The sequence below is a fragment of the Salvelinus namaycush genome, chromosome 16, assembly GCF_016432855.1.
Source record: "Salvelinus namaycush isolate Seneca chromosome 16, SaNama_1.0, whole genome shotgun sequence".
Classification (NCBI taxonomy): domain Eukaryota; kingdom Metazoa; phylum Chordata; class Actinopteri; order Salmoniformes; family Salmonidae; genus Salvelinus; species Salvelinus namaycush.
In genome coordinates, this window is record NC_052322.1 from 23318858 (window position 1) to 23334888 (window position 16031).

Sequence of the window (16031 nt, forward strand, 5' to 3'; positions counted from 1 at the left end):
AGCGCAAACCTTTTCAAATCATAGTCGCACACCTCATGTAGCCTAGCCCAAAGCTTATATGTTTTGATAAGGTTTGTATCACAACTAAAGTGGCCAAATAACTTCTTAAAATGAAGCACATTAATCCGCTTTACAATGGGTGTAGAGCCTAACTGGCATACACACGCAGTTTGTGAATTTCAAGATTGGAGACGATCATTTCTCCCATAAAAATTCACTTTTATAATAAAATCATTACATGCATAATTGCGTTTGCGGTCACTTTTGAGAATGCCATTTTCCCGCTAACTGATTGTATTTTGGAACATTCACACCTATAGCCTACTGCCATGTGCGCATTGCTGTGCTTATAATGTGAAGAAATAACCTAATAGTTTATCGACATTTTAACCTAAACATTCTGATCGATTCTGTCTGCCTCATTGCTTGAAAAAGTTTTTGGGATGCTAGTGGTGGTATTAATTTCGGAACTATCGCATCCCACAACTGTCCCAGACTATGTTTGGAATATTTATGTCTCGCACAGAATAGGTCAACTTTCGTGCTATAGGGGACAGTAGACTGACATAAGCTAGTGCTTCTGCTGTTCGTTAGGCCTACTCATCTTGTTGAACAGTGTGGACAGTTCTTTCAATATGCGCCTCGGAATTGGATAAGGACGTACGCAGTTGCGTCCCCGATGTGTCCATCTTCACTTGTAGCCTGTGAGAAAGACCCGACCACGTGACGGCATTGGCTGATAAGAATTGAGCGACTGTATCTGAGAGCCATATGAGTGAGAGGTGCTTCGGCACGCAGCCGGGAGAAAGGAATTATAATATTCAGCCCAAGGGCACAACAGCCCTGGCCGCAAAAGGCAGGGATTTTTTTAGGGGGCCCTACAACCACACAAAGCAGATGCCGCCGGGAAATTCGAGGCATTATTAAGTAACTCTAAATTAAGCATATAGGAGGACCTGTTTCTTTGTTAACCACTCAACACAGAATAGCCGCATGTCCGCACTCCCTCAAATCGTTTGGAGAAAATATCCTTTCTATTTTATTCCTCTTTGTTCAATTGTATTCTTCATACTATAAAATAATGCCACAGAATTCTAAGAAAATCTTGCCTGCCAAATGAACTAGTGAAACCCACAGCCATATGGCATAGCCAGATCAGGGCCTAACATAAGGACAACTCAAGAGTATGCTATTCTGTTCCTCTGAAATAAACTACATTTTCTTCATATCATGTTTCTTTAGACCCTTCTAAAATAAATAATGGATTTATTGTGAAGTAGGCTATATAACATGGATTCATTTGACTTTTAAAATGTAGATGTTCCTAATATCTGCATCAGTGGCTTGTAGGCTGTGTGTCGAAGCCAGGAGATGCTAAATGTGTTTATGTTAAGTAACGGTCAATTACCATGAGTCCAGCAGTTATTTGCTCGGCAATCACCATTATTACTCCAGTTTGTCTCTCTACCGGTGCACCTACGTTGTAAACTTGAATTCGTAGGCTAGGTTATAGCAACCACATGATGGGTATAGGGAAAATTCTAGTATCATGTAGTAGCCTAAACCTATCACTGTTACATTGAACTGGGTGAATGGAAAATGAATGACAGTCATCCAATATGCTGTAATAGAAATAAGGCAATGCTCATAAAAAAATAAAAAACAATGTCCTAACCTAATCTTAAACGACACGGAATGCCACTGAATGACTTATTATTTATTGGGGTGCAATAACTGCATGGGATCACTTGGAAAAGAGTACATTATAACTTTACCTTGCCACCCCTCCATAATCAAGACCTTCTTCCCCGGGGAATATGATCCATAGTCTCCTGCGGAGGTCCTGTGCATTGAAGCTCATTATCTACAATGGAGAGTCAAATTAATATGGACAACATAGGTCAGTGTCAACATGCTCATTTGGGAGGATGTTTACTCACTTGTTGGAACGAGTCCTCGAACAGGGTTTTGCGGGTGACAGTGATCTTGACGTGCTGAGGCATTGACAATTGCTGGAGAAGAGGAAATCATAAGTGATTTTGAAGCATGTGATGTGATCCCCCCCCCCCCCCCAAACGTGCCAACAAAAATAGCAGGTCATCGTTCCTTTAATTATGTCACTGTGCATTGGAATTCATGTTGTTCTGTTGACCATAAAAACAATGTCACTGTTTAACCACTCAAACTCAGAAGGCATGAGACCTACCTGGCACCAGAATCTGAAGTACTGGACTTTGGCTTTAAAGTCTCGAACGTAAGTTATCTGGGGCCCATTTTCACTGTTGGAGAGAGAGAGGGAAGGAAAAGGCACATTCAGTCACGCATCATGGACCAAATACTGAATCAACTTTGTCAGATTACCTGGCTTTTACTATAGTGTATTAGAACTACACAAGAATGTCAAACCATAGACCCCAGACAGTCAAATGTTATGTTTTCACTACTCTGCACAGACTAAACTGACAATGATAAATGTTTAAGCCAAAGCAGGTTACAGGTGAGACAAATGAAACAGCATTCCTGTGAAAGGCACCAAACAGGTTATTCCTGTTAGTTGGGGAATAGAGCACAGCCAGAGCATAGTCACTGTTAAACAGAGAGCAGTCATGTTGACAGTACACCAATATCATCACTTAGGTGTGGCTCATTAGAATACTGAAAGATACAGACAGTACATTATCTGTTCAGCCCATATTAGTCATCCTAATTTGATGTTTTGGGTACAGAAAGAAAGCGTTATTATTAGCAACAGTTTCATTACTGGAATCAAACTAGTGCCTATGATACAGACCCGTGTTTGCTACATAGAGCCTCATTTTAGTCTATGATGCTTAGTCAGAGAGGTAGTCCAATGCTTTGATAAGTGACTGTAAAGTTGGGACGTACAGTGAGGATTTTCCAGTGCGAGGGTCGATGTACGTAGTGGCTCTCCTGTTGTGGTCCACAAAGTATGGGATGCCGTCGACTGTAAACCTCATCTCCCAGCCCTCTGGAAGAGGCTTCTCATTCAGCAGCCTGAGGGAAAGGGAGTGTCAACATAAAACAGGGACATACAGTAGGATACAGATCTGCACAATGTCTGAATTTACACAATTCCAGTGTATGGGCATGTGTAGAGTACTAGATCCAGGGGCCGCGCTAATCTTACCCTGTTCTAGGTGTTACAGGCTAGCACCCACTGATGTTAAAAGTAGCTGTTAAGATACATCTGTACTAAGAGTAGTACAGATTAACTTCTCACCCCTGAGTGCGAGGGTCCTCCCACTGTGTAGTTCGTGTGGTGTGTTGAACAAAGTACACTCTCCCGTTGCTGTCAGTTCTTTTCTCTGAGAATGTAAATGGAATGAAACAGAACAGTTTAAGTACAATCCTCAATTCATTCAAAAGTCTAGAAAACAGATTAATCTGTGACCTTTTCATGTGAGATGTGAGTGAGATCTTACCCCATCCATGTGGCAGCGGGCCCAGGGGATCAAACTGCTTATTCTCAGTGGCTGGAACCTGGTCCTGGAGCTTCAGTGCACAAGAGAAGATAAAGATAATAATTACCAAACAAAGTTAAAAATCAAATGATAAAGAGTGGTTAAATATCCCCAACTGAAAAAGGACAAACTGTTTACAGCCCAATATGTAAAACAGAGTTAAGAGAAGCAAAAAAATAAAATAAAGATGATTATATTGTCACATACACCAGATAGGTGCAGTGAACCTTTCGGGTTACTGACCAAACTCTCTAACCGCTAGGTTAACTGCATGGCCCATCTTAGAGAGAAGCTGATAAGGCTGACACCCAAATACTATAAAAGATTGTGTGGGCACTACACTAAGGCCCAATTAATTACATTTCAGAGTTATAATATAATTTTCCTACAACAGCTCTGTATGGCTTGCCAGCTAGCTAAATAAAGTGAGGGGTGAGGTAAAGTGTCCCTCTAGTTTCTTTGTTCCAAATAGACTTCCTGTAATTACCCAATCCATTTGATGGCATTATCATTTCACACAGCGCAAATAGCAGCTGACTGAGGTAGTTAGCACAATGACTGAGAGCAGTCTATGGATACCCATAGACTTCATCATTGCACTAATGCTAGTTAGCATTGGCTTGCGAAACTCTCTCTTACTTCCTTCATACTGGACACAATGGACATAAAAATTGTATCCACTAATTCATCTGACTCTGGGGAATTAAAGGGCCTCATTGCCAAAATCTCAAAGTATCCCATTAAACTCATCACCTGTTGAGTGTTTCACACCAGTTCAGTACTGTTATTTAAGGAGCTGAGCACTTGATTTGACCAGTCAGAGTTCCCACTTACCCCATTCACTCCAAATATGAAGCGCTGGTTGAACTGCTGCATGGCACCCTGTAGCTGGTTGCGTTGGTGCTGCCACTGTTCATAGTTCCGCACCGTCTCCATAGTGGGCCGTTGCCATGTGGTAGTTCTGGTGATGTGGTCTACAAAGTAGACCCTGCCCATGGGGTCCACTCGCCGCTCCCACCTACATACAGGGCAAAGAGGAACAGGGTAGACTATTAAAGAGCTTTGTCATTTAGTATCCTCTAGTAACAGACACACTATTCTCTGCTTGTCTTGTGAACTGGTGTAAATACGTGGATTGGAAAAAGACACAGGATATGTAAAGGGGGAGTTACCCAGAAGGTAGAGGCTCAGGCCGCTCCCATGTCGTCCTCTTTTCCACATGATCTACGAAATACAGCCTTCCGTTCTGATCCACCCTCTGCTCCCATCTTCACAGGAACATGTGATTCAAAGAAAATTAAAACATTTACAACATCAGTCAGCCAAATACAAAATTAAAAAATTCAAGTCACGGCAGGTAGGGTAAAGTTAAATTATAAAAGTGATGAGACTACGTAACCCTGGAGCAATAACAACAGGTCATTGCAGTCAAGACAATAGCCAAAGCCACATTCTAATCTCTTGAGTTTAACAAAGCATAACAGTAAGATGATCCTGAGGGTGGTTGTATTGACACCACAAACTGATTAACAGTGTGTTTCTGCCTGCCAGATCACCATGGACGGTTTGACCCTTACCCAGGAGGCAATGGGCCTGCGGCGACAGCGGGGGCTCTGGGGGGGCCTGGGGTTACACTGTCTGCTTGGCTGGCTGCTATTGCTTGGCTCTGGTCGTGTGTAGGGGGTGGGGCGTTGGGGTCTGGTACTGCAGGTGCACTGACTGGGGTCTCTGAGCTGGGGCCGTCGCTTTCTTCAGTTGGAATGGATCCATTAGAGGATGCTGCTGTGAACCAGTGAATGAGAAAAGAAAATTTAGTAAGTTTGAGAAAACAAAACCACCTAGTGTCATTTTCTGCCATTATCTGACAAACACTTTAATTGTGGACATATAAAGCTAAATATTATACCAATAAATCCCCAGGAGCATTGCTGTTGGTCTTAAGATGAGTTATGAGTTTGACCGCCTCACCTGGAGAGGAGGTTGGTCTGCGCGGGGTGGGTGGAGGGGGTCGGGAGGGCCTGGGGGGGCGTAGAGGATTACCCCTGGAGCCCCCTGCTGACAGAGCGGGAGACCCTTTGCAAGACTCTGTGCCATTCACTGCGACCGCACAACCATTTGGGGAAGCTCTGTGCTCCAAACCATCCACAGAAGGAGAGCTGTCTCTACTCCGCCTGCCACAATATCAACTATTAACTTTGGAGCACTGACAAGACAGTGTCCATATACAAATATAAGCAAGACTATCATTACCACAGTAACCATGAATAATATGCTTACTTCACGTCATCCCCGTTCTGTTGCGATTCCCCATTCGATGTACCTGAGATCCAGAAACACAGAGTTGGGAACTGGATGTACTGAGGGGAAGCTGGAGCTTATTTTCTGGGCAGGATGGGAAAACCATAACTCTCACTACAAATCAATACAGATAACACTGTGGATAACATCGCACAGAGCAGACTCACTTTGGGTGTTAGCAGAGGCAGCAGAGGCAAACATCTCTGGGTCCACTTGCATGCCATCCAGACAGACAGACAGGTCCCCCACAACATCGGTCTGGTCTCTGTCTGCACTCAGCTGCAGCGTCTGCACCACCTCAGAGACTGGGGGGGGGGGGGGGGGGGGGGGGGACATGGAACAAAAGCATTGGTTATGTAACAAAAGCCCTCCTTCCACTCAGCTCCTCGCCTGTCAGAAGCCGTTATCAGCCCTTTGAATCATCCTTCTCTGCCACTTTACACCAGGACTTGAACGAGTTTGGGACATGAGGGACAGTACTGCATGGATAGTACACCACAAAGACTATGACCAATGTTTCTCGCTGTTATCACCTTATCAATTATACCTTCAACAAACTAGTGGATGGAAAAAGTAATGGAGAGAGAATCCCCGTAAAAGGCAAGAAAACCAACCAATAAAAACAGAGGAGTTCTGTTAGCAAATATACAGCCATAAGAAACAGAGTAATTATCCTACTTCAAACCAAAGTTATCATTATTTACCGATCATCAAAATAGGAGAGTGATGTGATATTTTCTATCTGGTTTGGCTTAAATGTGTTTAGAAAATAAGGATAATACTGTCCCACCGTCGCGGCCCGCTAAGGACTTGGCGCCCCCCCCCCCCCCCCCCCTAGCCGACGTGAGTAAAACATTTAAATGTGTTAACCCTCACAAGGCTGCTGAACGAGACGGCATCCCTAGCCACGTCCTCAGAGTATGTGCAGACCAGCTGGCTGGTGTGTTTACGGACATATTCAATCGCTCACTATCCCAGTCTGTTGTCCCCACTTGATTCAAGATGTTCACCATTGTTCCTGTAACCAAGAGAGCAAAGGAAACTGAACTAAATGACTATCGCCCCATAGCACTCACTTATGTCATCATGAAGTGCTTTCGAGAGACTAGTCAAAGACCATATCACCTCCACCTTACCGGCCACCCTAGACCCACTTCAGTTTGCTTACCGCCCCAATATGTCCACAGACGACGCAATCACCATCACACTGCCCTATCCCATCTGGACAAAAGGAATATCTAAAGAATGCTGTTCATTGACTACAGCTCAGCATTCAACACCATAGTACCCTCCAAGCTCATCATCAAGCTGGAGGCCCTGGGTCTCAACCCTGCCCTGTGCAATTGGGTCCTGGACTTTGACGGGCCACCCCCAGGTGGTGAAGGTAGGAAACAACATCTCCACTTCGCTGACCCTCAACACTGGGGTCCCAAAAGGGTGCGTGCTCAGCCCCCTCCTGTACTTCCTGTTCACCCACGACTGTGGCCATGCACGCCTCCAACTCAATCATCAAGTTTGCAGACGACAACAGTAGTGGGCTTGATTACCAACAACGACGAGACAGCCTACAGGGAGGAGGTGAGGGCACTCGGGAGTGTGGTGTCAGGAAAATAACCTCACACTCAACGTCAACAAAACAAAGGAGATGATCGTGGACTTCAGGAAACAGCAGAAGGAGCACCCCCCTATCCACATCGAAGGGATAGCATTGGAGGTGGAAAGTTAAGTTCCTCGGTGTACACATCACAGACAAACTGAAATGGTCCACCCACATCCAGAAGGCCAGGTCAGTACAGGTGCATCAAAGCTGGGACCAAGAAACTGAAAAACAGCTTCTATCTCAAGACCATCAGACCGCTAAACAGCAATCACTAACTCAGAAAGGCTGCTGCCTACATTGAGACCCAATCAATGGCCACTTTAATAAATGGATCACTAGTCACTTTATACAATGCCACTCGAAATAATGCCACTTTAATAATGTTTACAAATCTTACATTACTCATATCACATGTATATACTGTATTTTATACCAACTATTGCACCTTGCCCATGTCGCTCGGCCATCGCTCAATCATTTAGTTATATGTACATATTCTCATTCACCACTTTAGATTTGTGTGTATTAGGTAGTTGTTGGGGAATTGTTAGATTACTTGTTAGATATTACTGCACTGTCGGAACTAGAAGCACAAGCATTTTGCTACACTCGCATTAACATCTGCTAACCATGTGTATGTGACCAATAACATTTGAAAATTGTCATTGGACTGAATTTACTCTTTATGAGGGGAAAGTGGTGCCTGTGCCGTGTGTGTGAAAGATAACTAGCACAGACAGGCCTTCATCACATAGCCAAGCAAGGTATGCATAACATGATACAAGGAAGGCACTCACTTTTCATGTCGTTGGCTTTGAGTGTTTCGCTGACCTCCAGAGTTGCCATGCCTAACAATATGTCCGACTTCAAGGTCTGGTGACTCCATACTCGGAAGATTAGCTTGCTAAAAGGAGTGACAATTCTATTGACAAGATGAAAGACAGACAATGAATATGACAGTTAATTCACTGTAAATATAGCAGATATTGTAGGTGAGAGGCAATATATGAAAGCATCTAAGATGATCGTCTATGATGAACATCTAATGATGTTATTTTTCTACATTTCTTGTATTTTTTGTTGCCTTAAAGCACTGAGATTCTTTATGTAATGAATAGCGCTATAAAGGCTGAATATATTACTATTATGATTATTATTCCATTTGAAGAAATGTTTCAACAGTGTTAGCGGGGAGACTAGAAGCAAGTGTCCATGCCTACTATAACAGCTGCTAGTTAAATCCTGAATGCTTGCAGGAAAATAGTTGTGGAAGCCCATCAGCTTACTACACCATAGTATGACTGCTTTGAATACACCACACCAAGACATACTGAAACAGGAGAGTGGCCCACTCTAAATTAAGAAGGGCCAGTAGAGTAAGAGTCCAAAGCAATAAAATGAAGGGATTGATTATGTGGATGTGTTGGCACTACTACAGGTAACTGCCAAAATAATGGAAACACTTGAGTAAATGAGGAACACAAAGTATATTGAAAGCAGGTGCATCCACACAGGTGTGGTTCCTGAGTTAATTAAGCAATGAACGTCCCATCATGCTTAGGGTCATGTATAAAAATGCTGGACATGCCATTATTTTGGCAACCATTGCTACGTCCCCAGGAGGTGACATCCACAGGGCACGAGTGGTCACTGAATGGTTTGATGAGAATGAAAATGATGCAAACCATATGCCAGTCACCAGATCTCAACCCAATTGAACACTTATGGGAGATTCTGGAGCAGTGCCCGAGACACCGTTTTCCACCACCATCAACAAAACACCAAATGATGGAATTTCTTGTGTAAGAATGGTGTGGCATCCCTCCAATAGTTCCAGACACTGTAGAATTTATGTCGAGGCGCATTGAAGCTGTTCTGGCTCGTGGTGCCCAACATCCTATTAAGACAGTATGTTGGTGTTTCCTTTATATTGGCAGTTACCTGTATATCATGAGTGGATCCTCAGTAAACCCTGTACACTTGCCACTTGTGTAAAGAATTTGTACTCAAATTAAGAGGAAGTTCCTTGTTCTCAACACTGACTGTCATCAAAAACACAACGACAACTTACACTGTGAGCGGCTGCTTCCATTTGGGACTGTGGGTGTTGTTGCATTTCTCTGTCTTTTTGGACTGTCCATCAACGGCCACTTCAACATATGGACTGGGGCCAAACCAATTCTTCCTGTTTTCTTTCAGTTTTGCTGACAGCACTGAGGGGATGTAAAAAGTGTTGTCAATTAGGGCAGAGCTAGAAGTTAGACTGTCTGGAGTTAGTTTGACAGTACTTCGGGTCAATTCTGTTTTTATGAGTGTAGACAATATAAACAGTCCACACCCTGAAAAACATAATTTACTATGGACTAAAACCTTACAATACAAAACATGGCTATGCAACGGACTTCAATACCAAAATAAAAGGGAAATATAAAATCAGACATTATTCGTGCATCCTAATTCTCCAAATGTCACCTTTTAATTTCCATTCTGAAGAAATCCAAAATATGACACGAATAGGCTACGTATTATGAAAATGACAGAGATCATAAACAAACCCATAATTTGCAGTTGTGCCTTCATGGGGTAGCCATTCCCAGGGCCTGGTTTAGCAACGCTGGAGGCCATGACATAGGGCTGGCTACCTGCAACAAACAAACACACATTCAGTAAACCATTCATTCAATGGCCCAAAGCACATTCCATACATTCCATACATAGCCTTTCCATCCTTACTTCTAGAAATTATATTTTTTGTTCAATGCATTGTGACAAACGCTTTACAATATTATAGACATTGGGCTATCTAATCTTTACAGGCGTAATGGAACAAGAACATAAAATATCATGGTCAGCATTACATTAGATAACCACCCAGCGACGAAAACACATTCACCTCTTTTGAATGGTAATAAAATTATATTGCTATAAAGCATAAAAGATTATGCAGGTACCAGGCATTATCCGACTAGTCCTCGCTATAAGATCATAGTCTGGGTGTCCAACTTATCCAGCGGAGTTAAGAAAAAATAAAAATGGATGAATAAATAATTTATATACAAAACAGTAACTAGATGTGTGATTGATACTATGATTCCTAACAACAAATAACTCTGCAGTCTGGGTTTACTTACACCTATTGACATCTACAGTGCATTTGACAAGTATTCAGACCACATCCCCCTTTTCACATTTTGTTACGTTACAGCCTTATTCTAAAATGCCGCCCCCCCCCCCAATCTACACACAATGACAAAGTGGAAAACATATATTTTTTTAAACGTTCGCAAACGTATATATATATATATATAAAAAACACTTATTTACATAAGTATTCAGACCCTTTGCTATGAAACTAGAAATTGAGCTCAGGTGCATCCCTCTTCCACTGATCATCTTTGGGATGTTTCTACAACTTGATTGGAGTCCACCTGTGGTAAATTCAATTGATTGGACATGATTTGGAAAGGCACACATCTGTTTATATAAAAAGGTCCAACAGTTGACAGTGCATGACAGAGCAAAAACCAAGCCATGAGGTTGAAGGAGTTGTCGGTGGAGCTCAGAGAGAGGATTGTCGAGGCACAGATCTGGGGAAGGTACCAAAAAATGTCTGCAGCATTGAAGGTCCCCAAGAACAACGTGTTCTCCATCAATTTTAAATGCAAGAAGTTTTTAACCACCAAGACTCTTCCTAGAGCTGGCCCCCTAGCAAAACTGAGCAATCGGGGGAGAAGGGCCTTGGTCAGGGAGGTGACCAAGAACCCGATGGTCACTGACAGAGCTCCAGAATTCCTCTGTGAAAATGGGAAAACCTTCCAGAAGGATAACCATCTCTGCAGCACGTCACCAAATCAGCCCTTTATGGTAGAGTGGCCAGAGGGAAGCCACTCCTCAGTAAAAGGTACATGACAGCCCGCTTGGAGTTGGCAAAAGTCACCTAAAGGACTGTCAGACCATGAGAAACAAGATTCTCTGGTCTGATGAAATACTTGGCACCATCCCTACGGTGAAGCGTGGTTGTAGCAGCATTATGCTGGGGTGATGTTTTTCAGCGCCAGGGACTGGGAGACTAGACAGGATCGAGGGAAAGATGAACAGAGCAAAGTACAGAGAGATCCTTGATGAAAACCTGCTCCAGAGCACTCAGGACCTCAGACTGGGGGCGAAGGTTCACCTTCCAACAGGACAACGACCCTATGCACACAGCCAAGACAACGCAGAAGTGGCTTCAGGACAAGTCTCTAAATGTTCTTGAGTGGCCGAGACAGAGCCCGGACTTGAACCCGATCGAACATCTCTGGAGAAACCTGAAAACAGCTGTACAACGATACTCCCCATCAGCTTGAGAGGATCTGCAAAGAATGGGAGAAACTCCCCAAATACTGGTGTGTCAAGCTTGAAGCGTCATACCCAAGAAGACTTGAGGCTGTAATCGCTGCCAAAGGTGCTTCAACAAATTACCGAGTACAAAATTATCAAATGTCTAAAAACCTGTTTTTGCTTTGTCATTATAGGGTATTGTGTGTATATTGATTAGAGGTCGACCGATTATGATTTTTCAACGCCAATACCAATTATTGGAATACCAAAAAAAGCCGATACCGATTAATTGGCCGATTTTTATATATATATTTGTAATAATGACAATTACAACAATACTGAATGAACATTTATTTTAACTAAAAATTAATTTAGTCTCAAATAATGAAACATGTTCAATTTGGTTTAAATAATGCAAAAACAGTGTTGGAGAAGAAAGTAAAAGTGCAATATGTGCCATGTAAAAAAGCTAACGTTTAAGTTCCTTGCTCAGAACATTTAAAGCTGGGGGTTCCTTTTAACCTTAGTCTTCAATATTCCCAGGTAAGAAGTTTTAGGTTGTAGTTATTATAGGACTATTTCTCTCTATACCATTTGTATTTCATATACCTTTGACTGTTGGATGTTCTATTAGGTACTTTAGTTGTGCCAGCCTAATCTCAGGAGTTCATAGGCTTGAAGTCATAAACAGCGCAATGCTTGAAACACAGCGAAGAGCTGCTGGCAAACGCAGGAAAGTGCTGTTTCAATGAATGCTTACGAGCCAGCTGCTGCCTACCACCGCTCAGTCAGACTGCTCTTATCAAATCATAGACTTAATTATAATATAATAACACAGAAATACGAGCCTTAGGTCATTAATATGGTCAAATCCGGAAACTATCATTTCGAAAACAAAACGTTTATTCTTTCAGTGAAATACGGAACCGTTCTGTATTTTATCTAACAGGTGGCATCCCTAAGTCTAAATATTACTGTTACATTGCACAACCTTCAATGTTATGTCATAATTACATACAATTCTGACAAATTAATTACAGTCTTAGTTAGGAAGAAATGGTCTTCACACAGTTCGCAACGAGCCAGGCGGCACAAACTGCTGCATATACCCTGACTCTGCTTGCACAGAACGCAAGAGAAGTGACACAATTTCCCTAGTTAAAAGAAATTTATGTTAGCAGGCAATACTAACTAAATATGCAGGTTTAAAAAATATATACTTGTGTATTGATTTTAAGAAAGGCATTCGTGTTTATGGTTAGGTACACATTGGTGCAACAACAGTGCTTTTTCGCGAATGGGCTTTTTAAATAATCCGTTTGGCGAAGTAGGCTGTGATTCAATGATAAATTAACAGGTACCGCATCGATTATATGCAATGCAGGACAAGCTAGATAAACTAGTAATATCATCAACCATGTGTAGTTAACTAGTGATTATGTTAAGATTGATTGTTTTTTATAAGATAAGTTTAATGCTAGCTAGCACCTTACCGTGGCGCCTTGCTGCACTCGCATAACAGGTAGTTAGCCTGCCACGCAGCCTCGTGGAGTGCAATGTAATCGGCCATAATCAGTGTCCAAAAATGCAGATTGTTATGAAAACTTGAAATCGTCCCCAATTAAATCGGCCATTCCGATTAATCGGTCGACCTCTAATATTGATGAGGGAAAAAATGATTGAATGTCAAAAAAGTCAAGGGGCCTGAATACTTTCTGAATGCACTGTATAATCATGCTTGCTCTCTGGAAAATGCCACGAGAGAATATTAAACAGGTGAAAATAGCACCAGGAAGCATAGCCTAGTCTTCTTTCCTGGTTTGTGGTTACTTCACTGTGCATAATGTATGTTCCCCCGCCTACTTCCCCTGTGCAAATGAGAGAAAGAGCTCTGGATAAACTTTCACTTTGACTGTACCCGGAGTAAATAATTTATCAGTACTGATTCTGTGGCCTACAGAGAAAGGATCTGTGACACAGATTCTGTGTGTTACTCACAGTGATGGACTGCTTTGCAAGCCAGCTAAATGACTCACAAGTCAGGAGCTCATCAGTTGAGACAAGGAAGAAAGATGCACCATCAGTCAATGACTGTGTTTTTGCGAAAGTGTTAGATATTCCATAAACGAATCAAAAGTGAATAAAATATGCTATTACACTTACACCACTGAACTGACAAAAATCTACTGATATACATACAGGCATGTTTAACTTTTAAAAACATGGAATGGTTACAGAGCAACATTAAAAAAGGAAGAGCTCTGAATCTTGAAGAATATAACTTATAAATGCTCTATGAACTAAATACTACTGTCTTAACCAACAGTGCATTCGTGAGAGGTTAACTACATTTAACCAGCCCCACCCCTCAGCTCACAAAACAAAGTGGAAAGGTCAGGCTGGTGAAATGACAGAGTATGCTGTTATTTACACAAATGTGACCAGATAACAGCAAGAGATACCCAACTGCATCTTACTCAATAACAATATTAGGGCTGGACAGTATAAACACAGAAAATAATGGCTGCAATTTGTTTGCCATCGTTAGGATTTGACGTTATCGTCAGGCGCATGACATTGGCAAAAGGCTTAGTGACGACCTGTTTGATTGACAAGGAAGGAGGCTAACGTTAGCTTAGCTAGCTGAGTAGCTAGCTCTGTCTCAAAATTAGTGAAATGACAACCATGAAACGCTCAAATCTGATAGCTAACTAAATGTTATTTACATATGCTGCATTCAACTCCGGGATGCAGAGTTTGTATTCAATATTTTTGAAACGGTGTTGTTGTTTACGTGTTAAATGTCATCTGGCACCTGATCGCAAAAAAAGCTAGCTAGCTCGTGTCATGGCTGGCTAGCCCAGTGGAAGAGTGAGTTTGCAAAATATTGTGGTTGAGGACTTTCCACCTCGGTCCTTTCGCTTACCCGAATCCAAGGGCAGAAGAAGTTCAAGACGTGACGTTACAGGCAACTTTCCCCAATATCCCTGTCTGTTTTGGGTTCTTTTGCGGCTTCACTTCAAGAAAGAAACTTCCACCATCTTCGTAATCGTCTCACGTGACCAAAACCATATCTATTCGAGGAGGACATAAATACCAGCGATAAATGAATAGAAACGTACAACGCTCCACCCGGAAAGACTGTCGACCAATCGCGTTCACGGTGTCATGCAGCGTCACGCGGTTGCTACGATAATCGTCAGGCAATCCCTTCTTAAAGTCAGGGTATGAGTCGAGAAACATGCCTATTTTCCTCGACAGTACGTAATGTCACGACTTCAAAGCTATACGATATTACAGAGAACAAGTTCATTATCTCACATTTGGGAAAACATTTGTAATGTTGTACATGTTGTTCACGTTATTCATGCTGATGTTGGGTTTTTCAACTAGCGCCCAATTGACTCCCATTCACTTCTTGAAGGACTGATCTCCTTGTCCTATATTCACCCAGAATGGACCTCGCCTCCCAATGACAACGCATTGGTAACACAATGGGCGTTATGTCACGTTCAAGTGTTAGTCGGAACTAGAAAATGTGGAAATGTCCGACTCCGACTTCCTTACTGCTTGTAATTAGTTATCCACGTGCCGCGTTAAACAAATCAGAAAGTCTGAAATGTTCGAGTTTCATAGTACCAACTAGTATATGAACGTGGCATTTATGAGATTCCAATGGAGTTCCCATCTCCTAAAAAAAAAAGGTCTTTTTTTTAAATGAACAACAAATCAATAAAGAAAGTACATGGGGGAACACAAGTATATAAACATTATATACAAAGGACAATTGGGCTAGGGGGTACAATTTCACATTACACAAGGACCTTAAGGGACCTTAAGGGATACACTTATAATTCTAACAGCTTTTTTGTTAGTAGAGTATTTAATTGTCTTAAAATATAGTTACATTTATTTTTGTAAGGTAAGAAAATGTAGTGTTTTGTTTGTAAATTTACATTTGTGAATATGAAATTTGGCCAAAAGATGAATGAAATTAATTACATAGAAATTAGTTGAAACAATTTTATTGTAGATAAAGCTTCCAAGCAGTACATCTCTCCACAATAGTGTAAAATCTTAATAAATGTGTTCAATTATAAATCTACTGATGTCTTGCCACAGTTTTCTTACATGAATACAATGCCAAAAAAAGATGCAACACTGTTTCTGGGTGGTCATTACAAAAGGAGCAATTTGAGTTGATGTTTTCCTTAAACTTCTTCATATAGTGGTTGACAGGATAATATTTATGAATAATTTTAAAGGAAACTTACTTAATTTTGTTAACAAGTAGGTATGTGTGTGGGAACATCCAAACTTTTTTCCAACAG

The 16031-nt window shown here is 41.7% G+C and overlaps 1 protein-coding gene across 3 annotated transcripts in view; it reads right to left on the reverse strand.

Annotated features, from left to right (window-relative positions):
- The window catches only part of LOC120061202 (E3 ubiquitin-protein ligase Itchy-like), a 20187-nt gene extending 5397 nt beyond the window's left edge, over window positions 1–14790 (reverse strand). Inside the window, exons 1-16 of one of the 3 annotated variants that reach the window (XM_039010825.1) lie at window positions 14627–14790; window positions 9936–10018; window positions 9452–9593; window positions 8178–8302; window positions 5948–6085; window positions 5760–5802; window positions 5451–5653; window positions 5060–5264; window positions 4655–4750; window positions 4317–4500; window positions 3444–3513; window positions 3242–3326; window positions 2887–3015; window positions 2207–2279; window positions 1941–2012; window positions 1776–1864 (exon numbers count right to left, since the gene is read on the reverse strand). In XM_039010825.1, the coding sequence (XP_038866753.1) occupies window positions 1776–1864; window positions 1941–2012; window positions 2207–2279; window positions 2887–3015; window positions 3242–3326; window positions 3444–3513; window positions 4317–4500; window positions 4655–4750; window positions 5060–5264; window positions 5451–5653; window positions 5760–5802; window positions 5948–6085; window positions 8178–8302; window positions 9452–9593; window positions 9936–10005 (1724 nt within the window). In that variant the 5' untranslated portion in view covers window positions 10006–10018; window positions 14627–14790. Of the gene's footprint in view, window positions 1–1775; window positions 1865–1940; window positions 2013–2206; window positions 2280–2886; window positions 3016–3241; window positions 3327–3443; window positions 3514–4316; window positions 4501–4654; window positions 4751–5059; window positions 5265–5450; window positions 5654–5759; window positions 5803–5947; window positions 6086–8177; window positions 8303–9451; window positions 9594–9935; window positions 10023–14626 lie in introns of all 3 variants that reach the window. The other 2 variants (XM_039010826.1, XM_039010824.1) reach the window with 2 other exon arrangements.
- Between the last annotated feature and the right edge of the window lie 1241 nt (window positions 14791–16031).